The following is a 19759-nucleotide window of genomic DNA, read 5'->3' as shown; positions in this document are numbered from 1 at the left end:
TTACTTTATCTATTTGCATCAGAAAATCCTTGTAGAGCGGTTAAAGGTGCGGATGGAGTTGATGTTAAGATGAGGTCCACGATTATGACAAAGTTCAAACGCGGGTTGAATTTGGAAGTTGTCTACAGTGGTTGAGCCGACAAGGGATTGTGGGAGAGTAGAAATGAAGCTCGGATTCTAGCGAAGCGCTTGTGACTTGGCCAAAATGTCAAGTCAAAGTAAAGATTGTTGAGAACATGTCTCGAATTTGAACCCATACAGTAAATTAGAAAACTTACGGGAGAGGGAGGTGAGGCCAACTGCTAGGCCATGACTGTTGATGTATGGAATCGAGGGCCTGAGGCGGCTGCAGATCGAGAGGCGAGAGAGAGCTCAGCTAGTGTGACCGTGTGAGAAAATAGAGCATGAGAGGGAGGCAATCGTGGACGAGACGGAGATTAGGCAAGAGGAGAGATGGAGAGAGTTAAGAGGCGAGAGGAGAGATGAAGACAGCTAAGAGGCTAGGTTTATTTTTCGAGAAAGCATGCACTACGGCGTGCGAGCCTCGCACAGGGAGTTCAACTTTGGTGAACTGAGAGAGCTCAAATATATATATACCAGTTCGGTCCGGGTGGGCTGTTCCATCTTGGAATCATGAACCGAACTGGTACTCATCGGTTCCAATTTATTAGAACTCAAAACCGGATCGGTTCCCATGGGAACAGCCCAGAATTGGCCGGTTCAATTCAGTCCCATTCGGGCAGTTCTCGATTCTTTTGCACACTCATAATCAGATCAAGTTAAAAAGTGTGGGCAAAACATCTTTTGAACGTGGACCGATATAAAAATCGACGAAACATGTGAAGCATCATTTGTCAATTTTGGACACAAAATGCGAACTGCCGAGAAAATTAAAGGTACAAAAAACTGGAGGTAATCGTGGCCGGCCATGTAATAGAGTAATGGAATGCAAAGATAATAAGAAGATAAAATTCAGTGATTGATTAGCAGTCCCTTGCTCAAATTACAATTCCAATACTTATAGCTACTACTGACGGTTAACAATAGTTATAAAAAAAAAACAAATAATTTCTTACATGACTCCTAGAATTTAACAATATGTATGGGCAAAAGGACACTATAAGTGCCATAAATTGTGTACGACGCTCACTTTAGTGCCAAAAGTTTTCGCCAGCTCACTTAAGTGCCAAAAAAAAAATTTTGGATCACTTCAGTGCTAAAATTTTTGAAAAACGATCACTTAAGTGCAAAATTTTTTTAAAAACGATCATTTAAGTGCAAAAATTTTTGAAAAACGATCATTTAAGTGCTAAAATTTTTGAAAAACGATCACTTAAGTACCACTATCTGGCGAGCCACGTCAGCTTCAGAAATTAATAAAAAAAAAGCCACGTCGGATTTCTGGCGAAAAATTGTGTACGGCATCGGAGTTGGCACTTAAGTGATCGTTTTTCAAAAATTTTAGCACTAAAGTGATAAAAAAAAAAAACTTATGGCAACAAAATGAGCGCCGTACATAACTTATGGCACTTGTAGTGTTCTTTTGCCAATATGTATGTACAATCGATTATCAAAAAACCCACTATTCGACTATCATGACTTTATCACTCATCTCACGTTGACCGTTTCTTTTGTAGCTCACAACTCCTCTTCCTTACGCTTGTAACAACCTGTACTTGTATGCTGCTATCATTTGTAGCTTTCGAGATTTATGACCCCCACGATTTGATGATCGCGTGCTGGCTTCATGATTGAATGGGTCATTATAAATGAAGCTGAAATTATTTTTATCCTGACTTTAACACTTAACTTGTTCTTCATCCATCGATCTTTATTTTAACTTCGGTTTCCTTGCCGACTGAGCCAAATCTCATTTACCAACACTCGTGGCTCACTACTTAATAATTTTCTCTTATATATCACTTATCAGCAACTTCTCATCGTCTTTGTCGATCTTCTATAGTTGGCGACCTAGAGGATTTAGTAAATTTTACCACAACCATGTCTTGCTCCGTGAGTTAACGTTCGGGGACTCGGGCAATTTTTTGTTTCAACAGAAACAAACCCACCTAAAGACAGTCATAAACAACTAGACTCCCATCAACAAGGACGTAAATTAACTTGTGTATGTGTGTGTGTGTGTGTGTGTGAGAGAGAGAGAGAGAGAGAGAGAGGTATTATTGTTGTCCGAGGTTTGGATTTTCTTCTCACTATAATCCGACTCTGTTAACTCGGAACAAGAACATGGGTTCAAAGTCAGCATGCTATAGTGTCCAGTCATGCCAAGAACATGATTATGGGAGCAAATCCAATTGTTCTCAAAAGAGCAACAAACTACTTATGAAATTTAAAATATTCAGCGGCGGCACTTGCATCCACTTATTATAATCGAAGCGCCATCCCTGATTATAGTTGTAGAAATATAAAGATGATGAAGACAGACAAAATCGTTTGGCTAGTTTTACTACTATTTCCTCCTACTCATCTGTTCTTCTTTTTCCCTTCTGGCCCCTTTAAATCCTACATTGTTTCTCCTACTTTCTGCACAAAATGTTTTGTTTATCAGCATTCATTCAATGTAAGGCCCCGCATTACCATACAACCAAATCATCGGAACGACAAACTCAACTAAGAGCAAAACAGACCATCCTATGTTCTTCTCAAACTATGAAAGCAGTTCAACAAGCTTATGACTGTCACTTCTCCTGTTTTTTTGTTTGCATGTTTAGTACCAGCCTTCGGATCATTTATACCCTTGAGCACCATAACGGAAGCCGAAACCAGATTCTTTATGAACATTTTTTTTCTATTGCGGTAGAAATCTGGTCACCATAATTCCTCTTCTTTGTTCGGCCAACTTTCACGTCATTTTTTCTTGAGAAATTGCGTCCTTCAATGCCATTCGAGACAGACCAGAAACTTAAATGCAGATGAAGGGTTTTAATTATAAGTTTCTACTTATGTTACGGTGGAATTTGGTAGTCTCTTACCAGAAGAATATCGAGATTATGTTCTCAAACGTTAAAAATCACAGTCGATATTCTGAAAACCATGTAATTGCATGCATATGGGACGCTTTATTCGAAACGTCTCCAAAGATAGTAAGTTTTCGAAGGATGTAAAATTCACCATTAATGTTCTGGAAGTCATTATTCTCCCATGTACGCAGTTAAACAGACCACAAGCATATGAAGGGAACAAGTGCATAAGTGCAGGACACACACCACTTGCTTCTCCTACATACGCAGTCATACAAACCACAAGCATATGAATGCAACACATGCATAAGGAATATCCAGGCACCCGGCAAGAGTCTGTCATATTGTTTCCGAACCGAACCCCACTAGGTCACCATCACTTCTTACTAGCTTTCAGCAAGCCCAGTCCCAGATGCTTTCTGCGTCGAAGAAGAGTCCGCTCCAACAATCCAACGATGCCTCCATCGTCTCCAAACGCGGTTCAAAGTCATCATCGATCCAGAGGCTTCTGTTTGGAGGCACGCCGTGGTCGCACGGCTTTCGGGACTCATTCGGCTTCCTACAGGCTTCGGCCCCCAAGGAAGACAGGTTCTTTGAGATGGTCCGTGGGCGAGGCTTTATGACTTCAACTTTCACCAAATCTTGGGGTTTCTCGTTCTCTGGCTTCCCTTGGCAAGTCATCATTTTCCCGGCATGGGTGTTCCAATAGTTCTTCACATCGTTCGCAGTTCGACCCGGGAGTCTCCCCGCTATTAGCGACCACCTACATGAATAATTTCGACTGAACGAAATGTTACATTTGCAGGAAAGAAAGTTTGGCTCGATAAAGGATACCGGTTCATGTGCTTATCTTAGCAAATGCTATGAAAAGCTCTCGTTAGGTGCTTGTGTGTATACCTCACTTTATTTTAATATTTAAGCATGCTTACTATAATAAGTGGAGCTAAGGATGAGAATTTGCTACTCAGCACCTTTCCACCATCTCTTCTACTAAATTTATCTTCCTTCGAATTAAGGTTCCCCGAAGTCTAATGAACCAATCCATGGCAGTACTTTCTTTTTCTTTCCATAAGTGTTCAATCCCGATAGAATGAGCGTTTCCATAAAACATGGAATGGGAATTTTCATAAGCTCTCTCCAATCTGCGAGTTGCGCCGCTATTAGTTTCTTTCTCTTCTAATATGTTAGCAGGAGTACACCATTAACACCTTTATATTAAATTCTTTAAATTTCAGAAACTAAGTGCCAAAATCAAGCACAAAAAAAATGAAATTGAGGATACGATTCACCTATTATTACTTTTAAATGTGGAAAAAATGACCTTTCAGAGCCATAACTAATCAATATGTTGGTGCCTGATTTTACTCCATATCAAATGCAACCATGTTAGTGAAGTTGATAAAATGACTACGATTTGGGTCTGTTGGGTAAACCAAAATTTTAAGTGTTCATAATCTTAATGATGAAACTAGAATTTGTTTGATGATAATTAAAAATTGATTGCTCTTACCAAACATAGAAAAAAGACGATTATTGGTAGGTTTTATAAGTATATTTAGCAACATTCTAATTTCCATAAATTAATTTTCTATTGAATGAACTATGTAATCATCTACCGGGCACGCGACCCAATGGTAAAGGAATTGAGTGGGGTCGAGACGTTTAGTTTCAGATGTAGAGATAGACTCACATGCTCTGCAAAGAGGTAGAACAAAAGTCTAAGTGAGAGAATAGAGTTAGAGTGGGACAGATAAAAAAGAAAATTAAGTAATCCCTCCGTTACTTACCGGATTAATAGATGTATGACTTAATTGAATAATTATAATAAGTCCTAATTAAGATTATTAAACAAGTTTAATCTTATTAAGTGCTAAATTGTTAGTTTTCAGCATATAATTCGGTTACCAAAGAGGCACTAAGTAAGAATCTTCATGATTATAATGCTCACCTTGTCTCAGATGCAAGAGTGAACTCAATCTACTGCGGTAAAACTAACTTTTCCTGTAATATGATAGTATAACTATTAATTGGCGGATTGCAAAATGATAGGTTAGTTCCTGCTTTTGTTTTCTGCCCTAAGAATGAAATGCATTTTAGCTCAATCTACTGTTTTTTGGTCTACATAAGCAGAATCTACATAGACAAATAATCTCTCGAGTTTCTTATACCTGTAACCATGTTCGGGAGTGACTAGATCTAAGAACAATATATAAACCACCATGCAACTAGTAAGCAATCCCTCCCGAAGTCGACGACTAATGAGCACCATTGCTAGTACTCGGTTAATGATCGGTGAATGTGTGATATATACTAAACAGTATCTAGACGGTTGGATCTAATGGGTCACATTTCACTGGCAAGATCAATTATCGAACGTACCTAATCCTTTGAACATTTCTGAAATAGAGAAATTGTCTCTTCCCACATAGAGAATCCTATCAGATAGTTTGTGGTAGTAATTCTTTCATAGACTTTATTGGCCTTGTATCAGCCTTTGTCCTATCTAGTGGTGGTCATCAGACACAAGACGCACTCTAAATGGTTTTGCATATGTATGAGAGACTTAACATTGTCCAAACATAGGCCAAAGTTGGAGACACATCTCCCTTTTCAAGTAGGGTCATTCATAAAATCGGATGCCTAATCCTTAACACAGTTTATACTTGCTATTGTCGTTTGTTTCCATCGATGCAACCCTTAATCAATTTTTGGAGCGGGAAGAGAGTGAGGCTGTCGTGAATAACGTAGTGTCGCGACCTAAAATTTCTCTCAAGCTAATGGATTGTTAAGACTAAGCCTAACTCGGGCCCTCCCAAGCCCTACCAATTCGCAACTTAGGGTTTAAGTTTTTAACATGCAAATGCTTTCATGCTTGGAGTCGCCACTAATCTATTTGCGGTAGGTCGATTAGAAACCTAAATAAAACATAGGGAGATATGTTTTATTCCTACGAACCAGAGACTCTAAGCTCGGGGACTTGGTTACGCTAGATCTAGTCTAACGCCCTTTCGGTACCTTTTCTTTTCAAAAATATTTATGCAGGCGATCCTGGATCCATTTTAACTTAGTCACTAGCATGTGAGGTGATCATGCGGGTGCGCAAACCACCAAAGTAACACCCAATAATCAAAACATTAAATAAATTGCAAGATTGGGAGAATTACTTACCTCGAAGCAACGTAAGCATCTGCATTGTTAGCTAGAAAATCACATCAACAATCTAATATGATTTCTAATTAACAAGCGCTTCACTCAATATTTTTTAGGATTTTCACTTATTTAAATGAAAACTAGCCTATATGTAATGACGTGCAAAAATTAACATGCGATTAATACAGCCTAACATGCAAACTATATGTCATGCGACGACGTGACCTAATTCTAATGACGGACAAATGATTTATTTTTTAATCAAATTCGGAATTAAAAAAATGCCTAAATTAACATGCAATCTATTCTAAAAAAAAAGATAATTTAATCTATCCTAAAGTGATTCTTTTTTTTGGGATTTTTATTAAAATTCGAAATTATTAAATATCCTAAATAATCCACAAAGATTAAAACAATTTCTAATTTAAACTAGGAAATATGCTACCCTAAATCCCAATTTAAATCAAATAATTATCTTATTCTTTTGGATATATTTAAGATTCCCTAAGCATGCAAAATTTCTAATTTAGATCCTAACTAACATATTTTTTTGATTTTCTTTATTTAAAAGGAAAATAATTAAACAAAGATAACAACCAAGTTCAAACAATCCACGCAATCCGCAAGATTCTTCTTATCAGATTCAAATTAGGCAAAGAAATCAAACTAACGGTCATATCTATAGGGTTATAGATATCGACAGAAAGTTGATTGTTCAAATTTGGAAAGCAAATAAAATCTATTATCATATCCAAGTGATTATGGATAAGATAACGATTTTCCGTATCGCCGTGTATCGTACCTTAGGGATAAGGTCGGATAGTCGTCCAGATACGTTGCCAAATTAGGAATGATTCCTAATTTTGGGTGTTTTCGAATATTGCAGATATAACACACATTATCCTAAGATATCTAGCAATCCACGCAATATTCACGGAATATTCAAAATATCTGAACTAGGAATCTAAATATTTTGAAAATATACCGGATAGCTTTCTTACCTAATTTCGGGATATTCCCAAATTTGAACTCGCGGACCGGGATTGCGGATCGGGATGATGGCGAGTGGACCGGCGGCGGCGCGGCCACGAGGATGCTTGGCTCAACGACTGTCGCGGCGGTGAATCGAGAGACTTGCGGCTTGGGACGCTTCGCGGTGATACTCGGTCAGCTGGTCATCTCGGTTCACAAACTCGCTGAAGAAATTGTATGTGAATGGGTGTTGTGCTTTCCAGCTTCTCCCTTGCAAATTTTCTTCACGGTTAGTGGATGATCAAGAGAAAAAACAAAAACTCAAAGTGGGGTCATGATGGTGCAAGTCTGAAGGCGTGGATCTCTTTCAACGTGGGTTGTGAAGATCGTGATTTGGGAGAGCGGTCTTCCTCTTGTGCCTCCAACGTGTCACTCGGGATAATCGTCGATGCTTGGCGAGACAAGGAAAGTTGTGACTGGTACAGGGACTTCTCGGTTAGGTACGGCGTCGCAGAGCAGGGAAGCAGCAGATCGGTGGTGCAGCTTTGTCACGTCGGGCAGAAGCGGCAGCGGCAGGAAGCGCGGACACAGCGGAGAGGCGACGCCGACGTGGCTGTTGTGCACGTGCGCAACCGACTATCTCTCTCGACCTCAAGTGTGTCTCTCGTGCTCTCTCTGAAAATTCTGATCTCCGAAAATTATGAGAGCCCATTGATTATGACACATAACGACATATTTATATCGCAACCCTAGGTTAATTAACCGAGCTTACTCGTCCTAATGGGCTTAGACTTAGGCTTTATCGTTTAATTTTATTTTAATTCCAAATGGGCTAAATTAATTCGGGCTGATTTAAGCTCAAATTAAAACAACCAAAGCCTTTTAAACTTGTGAATTTTGGCCCCCAATCCCTTGAGTGAGCCGAGTTTCACTCGACGCCGAGCTCGGTTTATGCAATGGATTTTCAGCTTACTCACCACCGTCGGTCCGATATGGAATGCAATTAAACTATATGATCCTAAACTATATGCTATGCAAATTTTGATATTTTTGTTTAGGGGTTAAAATTTAATCCCTAATTTTCTATGCAATTAATCACTAAATGATGTGCCAAAATTTAGGTGTCAACACGCCCTCTTTGAAGGGGAGCTCGAGGAGATTTCATTCAAAGACAAAATGATACCTAAATTTTGACTATGCAAATGCAATGAGAAAAATTAGTCTTTTTTGTCGAGTAAATGGGATCTCAATGAGCCCACACCCATTTTCTGATGTGATATGAAAATGCAAATGCAAAAATAGAAAACATACTTGCATTTACTTACCTGAAGATTTGGGAAAGCAAAATTGGGGTATGGAACAGCTTTCGAAACCCGCAAAGTATCTGGAATTCCTAATAGTATTTGAAAGCTCGAAAATTCCCTTTGGATTTTCGAAATAAGACCTGAAATAATCTTGAAAATTCCCTTCGGATTTTCAGAGGAGATGCTTGAGATGAAATGGGCTCGAAAATTCCCTTCGGATTTTCGATAAAAGGTATCGAATAATTCCCTTCGGACTTTCAAGAAAAATTCCCGAAACTCCAATCAGGTATTTGAATGGCCTCAAAAATTCCCTTCGGATCTTCGAGAAGATATCTGAAACTGCAATCAGATATGATTAATACGATCGAAAACTCCCTTTGGATTTTCGGAAATGATATCTGAAACTTCAATCAGATACTTGAATGGGCTCGATGATTCCTTCGGATCTTCGAGAAGATATCCAAACCGCAATCGATATGATTAATAGGATCGAAAACTCCCTTTGGATTTTCGAAATAATACCCGAAACTTCAATCGTATTTGAATGGGTTCGATGATTCCCTTCGGATCTTCGAAAAGATATCTGAAACTGCAATCAGATATGATTAATAGAATCGAAAATTCCCTTCGGATTTTCGGAAATGATACTTGAAACTTCAATCAGATATTTGAATGTTGAAAAATATTTAAACAAATTCGAAACTTCAGATAGCAACTCAAGCGTCAGGAACTCTTCAGTCTTCGAGGAAACATTACCTGTCGGACATGACTAGAGCAAAAACACATATGCGTTCATAAAAGAGATTAGCAATCACGGCTACTCTAGAACACACATTTCAAAATTCATTAATTCAATTGAGGTTTATGCATGATGGTTTTACCATATTTGCATAACCAAATTTCCACTAGGGAGAATTATCATTAAGACAATTTTCACTTATAACGTGGATTTCTTAAGAATGCTAAATGAGAGACTTTCAGTTAAAAAGGGCTTTCACTCACTCTCATTCAGAAGGGCTATTTTATGAGAATCACTCCGTCTCACCATCATCATGTCGACAAGGATCCGAGTATTCTCGCAAGCGGTACGACCTTACCAATCTGAGAGGTCTTTGTCAGGAACGTGGTGTCGGTTTGGTCAATGGCTTAACAAAGGAGACTCTTCGAGTCGGGGCTATTGAAAGAAAATACTCTGCAATCATCTTCGGGTTTACAAGTCAAGAACCCTGCAAAATGAGATAAAAATAGACTTGCTCGCACTTCTTCGAGCTAAGCTTATAAACATCTGAATTCTACGTTAATTCAAGTGCCCTAATCCGAAGAGACTTTGCAAGGGACGTAACGTAGGCTAGGTTCATGGTTCAAGAAACGAAAGTATATATCAGGCTAAAAAATGTGTATAAGGGTGAGAGTTGGTGATCATCTAGGCATAATCACCGGTTTTCGTCTTTGCCTTGAAGAATTGTCTTCTTGATAGATGTACTATCAGTCTTGAGTTCACCACTTGATTCCTTCGAGACTTGTAAGACCACTGCTCCACTGGGATTCACGACTTTGACATGTCATATCTTGACATTTTTTCTCTAAAGTTCTTCCCTTTTTTTTCGACTTTTCTTTTTTCATGGGCATGGCCTTGCTTTTACCTGGCACACTGCTTTTTTATGCCCCTTAGCTTTCATTTTTTTTTTAACTTTTGACACACACTGTCTACAATGCATACATTAGCCAACCACACTTTGGCTTATTTTGACCGAATGACTAACATTTGGACTCTCAGGGTCTTCGTCTTCTATTGGCGCTCCGGATATGCTGCATGGACAATGATGGCTTTTACCTTGCCCCAGTGTGGGGGATGATCACCAACTGGATTTTTATGAAATGAAATTGCAGGCTCAAGTGGGCTAAGCAATGGATAAAGTGTGTAGGATAGAGAAAGAACCGCTCTTCATCATTCTAAGGCGCTTGAATTAATGTTTGAGTTCATTTGCAATAGCAACACTTGAAGATTGATGCAAGTGTGAGTAAGAAAATTTCTATCCATTTTTCTCACCTTACGATGTCGACTTACCTCCAGTTTACCCCAATGTGGGGTGGTTCTTGACAGGGGTAATTTGAAAAAACTTCTCCAAGTGTTTGGGCTCAAAGTGGCGAAACAATGGATAACCTGTAGTATTTGGGATAGAGAAATGAACCGCCTCTCGTCATTTCGGTAGTCGTACCTTTCGCGAGATAACCCTTTACCTTATGGACATGCAATTTTTCCACTCATCTCACAAGTGTATGAATAGGGGAAGGTGTATAAGATATGGCTTGCCTTTCATCATCCCAACATATCTCATTTAGCATACTCAAGCAATTCCACATCATTCATTGAATTGTCCATCTTGACAAATTTCAACATAAAATTGATGAGTCAAATAGGTAAACTTACCAAGCAAAATTTCTTTTCCTTGAAAGATATGATCATTTCACAAGCTTATCAAGTTCAAGCACAAAAAGTTTGCAACTTCCGAACATATTTATCATACTAAAAAATCTCATCATAAGCATGAAAAATATGGCATTGAGCATTCAAAATAAATGGTTCCTGCAAAAAGTGTGAGAACATCAACACAGAGAGACATTTTTGGAATGGGAGCCCTTTGATTGCCCCTATTTAGAAGGAATGGACACATGAATGCTCCATCGTTGCTTTTGCCCCTGCACAAGAGAACGTGCATGAATAGGATTCTATGTAACGCAAAATGAGACTTAGTAAATTTCGATTGTCCAAGGAATTATCTCAATGGCCGCTACAGGAGTCTGTCATGCCCCCGATTTGTCATCTCCTTTTCTGGCTTTCCAGATATAGCACCAAACCAAATCAAGTTATGATTCATTGCCCCTAGATAAGTCTTTGCAAGCTCACTTTCCTTCGAAGGCTTTGTTAGCTCTCAATTGAACCAATGGGTTCATTATCATTGAACTGGATGTGTCATTTTCTTATCACAACAAGCTAGAGTATTATGCTCTGAGACATGAAGTAAATGAGTCAGACGAACAAACAGGGTTTATTTGATGCATGATTTGGAAAAAGGTTTTTTTTTTTTTTTTAAAAGCAATGAAATGCTTTTTATTTTCGGAAAGTCTTTTTTTGGAGGGAGCATGAGAAAGCCCAGCCCTCAGAATTTCTCCTTGGATGATATTTTCTTTTCATGGTTGGATATCATCACCGGGCTAGTTTAATATACTTTAACATGTCCTCAAAATGAAAACAAACTTGTAATTTCATTGAATAGAATCAAATGAATTACATTATTGGAAGGGAAATGCAAATAATCAATGCCCTACGAATCAAAACATAAACATGAATTGAAATCCTAGAAAGCAGGAAATCCTAGAAAATACTTGAAATCCTAGAAAGCATGAAAGACTCCTTCGCAGAGGAGTATAAAAACAGAAATTTCTCTACTCAATAACAAGATCCGTGCTTCCAAAGATGGTTGGGTAGAGGGTTCCGCTGGACATTTGGTTGATCACTGCGGAAAGAGAATGCCTTTGTGTCCAAGAGGTCTTGAATTCTATGCTTCAGTACGTAACAATCATCAGTAGAATGACCGACCTCCCCCATATGATACTCACACTTCTTAGAGGAGTCATAACTAGAGAACCGCTCGGGGTTCGGGCGTTTCGGCTCACTTGAAAGCAAATTTTTCTTTTGGAGAACAAAGTGAACTTTGGATAACGGCCCAGGCAGAGGCGTGAAGTTCCTTTTAGTACCTTGTTGCCGACTAGTGAATTGGCGTCCACCTTGTTGTTTGCCAACAGACTGTATTGTCGAGGCAGTGTCACGGTTTTGTTGAGAGTAAGCTACATTCACTTCAGGTGTCGGTTCCTTATCCTTCTTGAGGGTGAACTTCTTAGCAGAGGTAGCCTGCTCAGTGGCCCAACCATCGCGCAGAGCGATCTCAATGCGTTCTCCCACTGGTATCAACTCAGCTAAAGAATTGAAATTAGAACCCAACATTCGATTACGAAACTCGAACGGTAAAGTCTTCATGAAGGTATCAAGCATCTCCTTCTCAGTCAACTCGGGGGTAATTTGCACAGCTAAAGCTCTCCACCTAGTAGCATAGGCCTTGAAGGTCTCAGTCTTTTTCTTCTCAGTACGAATCAAATCCTCACGTGACGGGGCCACGTCAATATTGAATTTGTATTGACGAATGAAAGCATCAGACAAATCCTCCCATGTCTTGAGCGAATGAATCTTTTTCAAAACGAACCATTGTAAAGGGGGTCCGGTTAAGCTATCTTGGAAAGTGTGGATCATGAGTGGCACATTATCAGCATACGGCGCCATCCTCGTCGTGTAGTATTGTAAATGGACCTTAGGACAGGAAAGGCCATCAAACTTATTAAACTCAGGTGCCTTGAACTTCTTAGGGACTTGAACCTTGACAATGTGAGCAAGACCTCGTGAGAATTGATCATCAAAGCCTTGCATTTGACGGAATTTTTCTTCAAGCTTATCAATACGCTCAGCCTCATCACTCTTTGGTGGCTTAGAAGATGCATCGCCCCCATCTGTAATGATCGGACGAGCTTTGTCAGTTAAAGTTGCACCATTCTCGGTCGAGGAAGTACCAATGGCAACCGTTTTTCCCTTATCTTTTGACTCAACAGGAGGAGAGTCATCGGGCAGTACAATCTCTACACTCGGTTGAGCGGGTGCAGACAGTGTGGAAATGCTTGTCTGTAGAGAAGCAACTTGTTTGGTGATATTCTCGAGCACATTCAGGACTTGCTTCATCTCGGTTTCAAGGACAAACCACACGAGTCTGTTCATTTTGGTCAGTCATTTTTGCTCTTGAGCGAGTACGGATTGGGGAACGTTGACGGTCCGTAATAACCTAATTAAAAAATAGAGCATGGTAAGTATACGTCCTCAAAACGATCAATCCATGACTCAGTCTAATTGTCCCTTTTTATTCCCATTTTTCGTGACATTTTTCATTACTCCATGTACTTGTGAAAATGATGGCAAATTTCTCAGGAAATAATGACCTATGACACATCCAAGAAAATAAAGACATAGATTGAAAATAATTCTCCAAAAGAGCTTTCTTTTTTCTTCTTTTTTTTTGTTTTAAAAAAAAGGACTCAATGATTATTACTTTCAAATTAAAAACTGACCTATACCTATCATGGACCGACCCGAAAGATGCAATAACTAAATAAATTGCAAAAAGGAGAGTTCAGAAGACTTACTTTACCCGGTAGGACCATGGCAATCACATAGACACGCGCATGAAATGTGAGGTTCGATTTCTATCTAGACTCTGGCTTACAAAATGGAGACGCGAGGATTACCGGGCTAAACCAGTCATGGTTGTGGTTAGGCCGAGGTTCCCCTGACTCTGGCTTAGTCAAGGAGCCGACCCGGGTTGCAAAGGGTGCAACCGTGGTGGGAACTCAATGACACCGTGAAAAAATTTTCGGGACCAAGGAGAGCGACCCATACCACGCGGGTGTGGTCGGGGTGTCCACTGTCTCGGTACCATCCTAAACCTGTGCTGCCCAGGTCCGGCAGCGGGTAGTGTGTGCGGTGTAGTGTAAATGCGAGGCATGCGCAGCAGGTTATATCATACAGCGCTTCGTACATAAATTAAACCATACATCCAAACACCTCCCTGCAAAACAAGGGTTAACAATCACGCCTCCCCTTATACCACCCATTCTCGCAAAACATTTAACACCTAAAATATTAGGGACGTACTGGATCCTCATGCCAAACAAAAATATTTTTTAAAAAGGAAAATTGGCCTAAGTCCACTAAGAGTTTTAACTCAAGTCCCCAATGAGTCGCCAAGCGTCGCGACCTAAAATTTCTCTCAAGCTAATGGATTGTTAAGACTAAGCCTAACTCGGGCCCTCCCAAGCCCTACCAATTCGCAACTTAGGGTTTAAGTTTTTAACATGCAAATGCTTTCATGCTTGGAGTCGCCACTAATCTATTTGCGGTAGGTCGATTAGAAACCTAAATAAAACATAGGGAGATATGTTTTATTCCTACGAACTGAGACTCTAAGCTCGGGGACTTGGTTACGCTAGATCTAGTCTAACGCCCTTTCGGTACCTTTTCTTTTCAAAAATATTTATGCAGGCAGTCTGGATCCATTTTAACTTAGTCACTAGCATGTGAGGTGATCATGCGGGTGCGCAAACCACCAAAGTAACACCCAATAATCAAAACATTAAATAAATTGCAAGATTGGGAGAATTACTTACCTCGAAGCAACGTAAGCATCTGCATTGTTAGCTAGAAAATCACATCAACAGTCCTAATATGATTTCTAATTAACAAGCAGTTCACTCAATATTTTTTAGGATTTTCACTTATTTAAATGAAAACTAGCCTATATGTAATGACGTGCAAAAATTAACATGCGATTAATACAGCCTAACATGCAAACTATATGTCATGCGACGACGTGACCTAATTCTAATGACGGACAAATAATTTATTTTTGAATGAATTTCGGAATTAAAAAAAATGCCTAAATTAACATGCAATCTATTCTAAAAAAGATAATTTAATCTATCCTAAAGTGATTCTTTTTTTTTGGGATTTTTATTAAAATTCGAAATTATTAAATATCCTAAATAATCCACAAAGATTAAAACAATTTCTAATTTAAACTAGGAAATATGCTACCCTAAATCCCAATTTAAATCAAATAATTATCTTATTCTTTTGGATATATTTAAGATTCCCTAAGCATGCAAAATTTCTAATTTAGATCCTAACTAACATATTTTTTTGATTTTCTTTATTTAAAAGGAAAATAATTAAACAAAGATAACAACCAAGTTCAAACAATCCACGCAATCCGCAAGATTCTTCTTATCAGATTCAAATTAGGCAAAGAAATCAAACTAACGGTCATATCTATAGGGTTATAGATATCGACGAAAAGCTGATTGTTCAAATTTGGAAAGCAAATAAAATCTATTATCATATCCAAGTGATTATGGATAAGATAACGATTTTCCGTATCGCCGTGTATCGTACCTTAGGGATAAGGTCGGATAGTCGTCCAGATACGTTGCCAAATTAGGAATGATTCCTAATTTTGGGTGTTTTCGAATATTGCGGATATAACACACATTATCCTAAGATATCTAGCAATCCACGCAATATTCACGGAATATTCAAAATATCTGAACTAGGAATCTAAATATTTTGAAAATATACCGGATAGCTTTCTTACCTAATTTCGGGATATTCCCAAATTTGAACTCGCGGACCGGGATTGCGGATCGGGATGATGGCGAGTGGACCGGCGGCGGCGCGGCCACGAGGATGCTTGGCTCAACGACTGTCGCGGCGGTGAATCGAGAGACTTGCGGCTTGGGACGCTCGCGGTGATACTCGGTCACCGGTCATCTCGGTTCACAAACTCGCTGAAGAAATTGTATGTGAATGGGTGTTGTGCTTTCCAGCTTCTCCCTTGCAAATTTTCTTCACGGTTAGTGGATGATCAAGAGAAAAAACAAAAACTCAAAGTGGGGTCATGATGGTGCAAGTCTGAAGGCGTGGATCTCTTTCAACGTGGGTTGTGAAGATCGTGATTTGGGAGAGCGGTCTTCCTCTTGTGCCTCCAACGTGTCACTCGGGATAATCGTCGATGCTTGGCGAGACAAGGAAAGTTGTGACTCGGTACAGGGGACTTCTCGGTTAGGTACGGCGTCGCAGAAAGAGGGAAGCAGCAGATCGGTGGTGCAGCTTTGTCACGTCGGGCGAGCGGCAGCGGGAAGCGCGGACACGGCGGAGAGGCGACGCCGACGTGGCTGTTGTGCACGTGCGCAACCGACTATCTCTCTCGACCTCAAGTGTGTCTCTCGTGCTCTCTCTGAAAATTCTGATCTCCGAAAATTATGAGAGCCCATTGATTATGACACATAACGACATATTTATATCGCAACCCTAGGTTAATTAACCGAGCTTACTCGTCCTAATGGGCTTAGACTTAGGCTTTATCGTTTAATTTTATTTTAATTCCAAATGGGCTAAATTAATTCGGGCTGATTTAAGCTCAAATTAAAACAACCAAAGCCTTTTAAACTTGTGAATTTTGGCCCCCAATCCCTTGAGTGAGCCGAGTTTCACTCGGCGCTCGAGCTCGGTTTATGCAATGGATTTTCAGCTTACTCACCACCGTCGGTCCGATATGGAATGCAATTAAACTATATGATCCTAAACTATATGCTATGCAAATTTTGATATTTTTGTTTAGGGGTTAAAATTTAATCCCTAATTTTCTATGCAATTAATCACTAAATGATGTGCCAAAATTTAGGTGTCAACACGTAGGTAGGCTCAACACCATATAAGTAACTTTATTAAAACAGACAAATGCATTTCACATGTGACCTTTTCTTAGCATGTGTACTCGCCTGTTCCCAAGAAGTTTGTGAAGCCTGATGATCATATCGACCTCATCGTCTTGGAATTTCCCTCTCTTGATGTTAGGGTTCAGATAGTTCAACCACCTCAATCTGCAGCTCTTCCTGCACCTATTCAAACCTACAAGCTCAAGAAAAATGAACGTGAACTGAGCAATCTCTTTCTCTCTCTCTCTTTGCGTGATGTGTATACATAGTACCGGGAAAAAGTGTCAAAAAAGTTCTAAACCTTTTGTAATGATGCCAACTGAGTCCTAAATCTTTTTTTTATGCCAATTGAGTCCAAAACTTTTTTTGGTGCCAATTGAGTCTTAAACCTTTGTCTTTGTGCCAATTCAGTCATTCTGGCTAATTTTGGCTGGATTTTGTTGACGTGGAAGCCGGCCGGCCGGCAGCCGATCGCCGGCGCTGACGTGGACAACTTTTAAGAATATTTAAATATTTTTTTGAATTTTTACCTTTTTTTTCCTTTTTTTTCTTTCCCCACCCTCCCTCCTCCGGCCGGTCACTGGCCTCTGGCGAGTCTCACCATGGCTGGGCGAGGCTCGACCTCGCCAGATCCGGCGAGGTTGTGCCTCGCTTAGCTACCGGTGAGGCTCGAGCCCTCGCCGTCGCCCTCGCCCTCGCCCTCGCTAGAGGCCGCGACCAACCATAGCGAGGCTCACCTTCGCCTTCGCTGGTGAGGGCGAACCTTGCCAGTGGCCGACGAGGCTCAGCAGAGGCAAGGTTGTCCTCCTCGCTGACCTCTGGCCGGTCGCCGGTCCAACGACCGGCTGGAGGAGGGTGGGTGGGAGAGGAAAAAAAAAAGTAAAAAGTAAAAAAATTTCAAAAAAATATTATTAAAAGTTGTCCACGTCAACGCCGGCCGGTTTCCACGTCAGCAAAATCAGGCCAAAATTAGCTGGTAGGACTAAATTGACATAAAGATAAAATATATCGTTTGCAAGCAAGGATCGCTCTTCTTGATACAAATCGAGAACTCAAGAAGTTTCACTTAGAGAAGTCAAACTTGATTTGACCTGATGCTATCATCTCGAAACTGATCGTATGAGACATCCACTCATTTTAACGAAAGAAAAACTTTGCACTCCAGTAAGAATATTTTGGTGATAACACGAATATTCGACAAAAATCAAATATAATGACCCGACACGAATTGCCAAGCTTAGATCCAAGTGGGCTATACGGATTCGGATGCTCCAAGAAAATAATGGTCTCCATCCTCATACAAACTTATGCGTGCACACATATATGCAAATAAAAAGCAAGAATAATCTTCAAATACAATGATACAGTACCTGCTCTATGAGGAACTCGATGCCACGCTCCTTCTCCGTACCTTTGGATACAGCTCCTCAAGAGAACATCTTCCTCTTCCGTCCACGATCCTTTCCTCACTCCGAGCAACGAACCTTTCTGCATCCCTCTCTCTCTCTCTTTCTCTCTCTCTCTCTCTCTCTCTCTCTCTGTGAAGCTGTCCCTGAACAGTTTGCAGATCATGTTTTTAAGTACACTCGAAGTCCAACGTTGCCATCGGTTCTTTTAGGAGCCACGTGCCCCTTTGCTTTTCACAAAAACGCAGATGTACGTCGGTGTCTAATACCGAGGAAAGAATGCAACCGTTCTCTTCTCTTTGTCAATCATTATCATTTGCGATAGTACAAATGGATCTCCATTTCAATATGATTCTTTTCGCGTGGCTGCGTCCATTCAATCCACAGGATCGAATCTTGGAACGAAAATCTTTTTAAAGAGCTAGAAAATCGATAGGGGACTTCGAACGATTCAAAGAAATCATATTCCTTTTGCAATGAAAAGAAAAATATAAAATAGCTCGTATGGTACTCCCGGCTTGATCGTCCTAGCATTGCTGCGGACCACCATTTTGTATGGATTGTTTCCTAACTTACATTCTTTGAGCTAGTTAACGCTAACCATCGAGTTTTGCCATTTTACATAAATATAAAATGGATAAAGTTCGCATGAGGCCGAATCACCTATGATTTGCTTTGATGTCACTTGGCAAACCTCATTTGCTTATTTACAAGGGCCATTGCTTTTGGTCAAAGTATCTTAATAGTGTCCTTTCGCCTGTAAAAGCATCTTAAATAATGACGCGATCCTTTATGTCTAGCGATCATTGTAGTAGCGTGCTTGAATTGTTACAATTTTACCTTTGGCTCCGCCTATATAAGAGCAACTTATTTCAGAAGTTGGAACAAGATTAGTGTTTTGAAAATCTCTTCTATATACAATTTCCTCTTGGCCTTCTAAGCACTTTCTCTTCAACCTCGAAGTTTGATGTTATTAAGAAGCTTAAGGTTACACATTAGTTCAATACAATAAAATTGGTTCCGCAAGTGTGCTCTCTACTTGCCACTGGATCAGTGAAGTAGGATATTTCGAAACTGAGAGGCTTATAATATAGATTAATGATTTCTAGAGACTAAGAGACAATTCCTTTGAAAAACCGAGAGAAAGGCCGTATATTGTGGGATAGCATAACTGTCTCAGAAATCATTAGCTTATTCTATGGCCCCATCATTGTTTCAGAGCTAGCATCATCTAGATTGAGCTAAGATAATAAGTCAATGCCTTATAATGTGTCAGTATTAAGAGGAAGATCCATTCCATCATGACCGAATCTATAGAAAGTACTACTCCTGTATATGTCGATGCCCCTGTTATTTTAGACTCTCCAATCCCATTCCGTAAATCTACTTCCTCTAAGATCGATTATTTTTATGAGGTTTCCTACCTCAACGAAGATGGAAGATCTCCACTACTCAACTTCCTCTCGTAAATCTATACTCCGCCTTTCCTAAGCCTGCTTCCTTCTCTCCCATCAAATCCATTAGAAAACCGATCCACCTTCAAAGGACATTGAAGAATACATCGAGTCAACCCACT

The 19759-nt window shown here is 39.9% G+C and overlaps 1 protein-coding gene across 1 annotated transcript; it reads right to left on the bottom strand.

The window, feature by feature from the left end:
* Window positions 1-3343: 3343 nt before the first annotated feature.
* LOC115673940 (transcription factor MYB1-like) lies at window positions 3344-18408 on the bottom strand. The gene is made up of 3 exons (XM_056320056.1): window positions 18148-18408; window positions 16841-16970; window positions 3344-3741 (listed from the first exon to the last, which is right to left on the bottom strand). Exons 1-3 carry the CDS (start codon window positions 18347-18349, stop codon window positions 3372-3374), a joined length of 702 nt encoding a protein of 233 aa, XP_056176031.1. The 5' UTR covers window positions 18350-18408; the 3' UTR covers window positions 3344-3371.
* Between the last annotated feature and the right edge of the window lie 1351 nt (window positions 18409-19759).

Source organism: Syzygium oleosum, unplaced genomic scaffold, assembly GCF_021117445.2.
Source record: "Syzygium oleosum isolate NSW1041296 unplaced genomic scaffold, Sole_v2.1 Sole_v2.19, whole genome shotgun sequence".
Taxonomy (NCBI): Eukaryota; Viridiplantae; Streptophyta; class Magnoliopsida; order Myrtales; family Myrtaceae; genus Syzygium; species Syzygium oleosum.
Note: the sequence above shows the minus strand (reverse complement) of the source record. Positions and strands in the feature narration are given on the sequence as shown.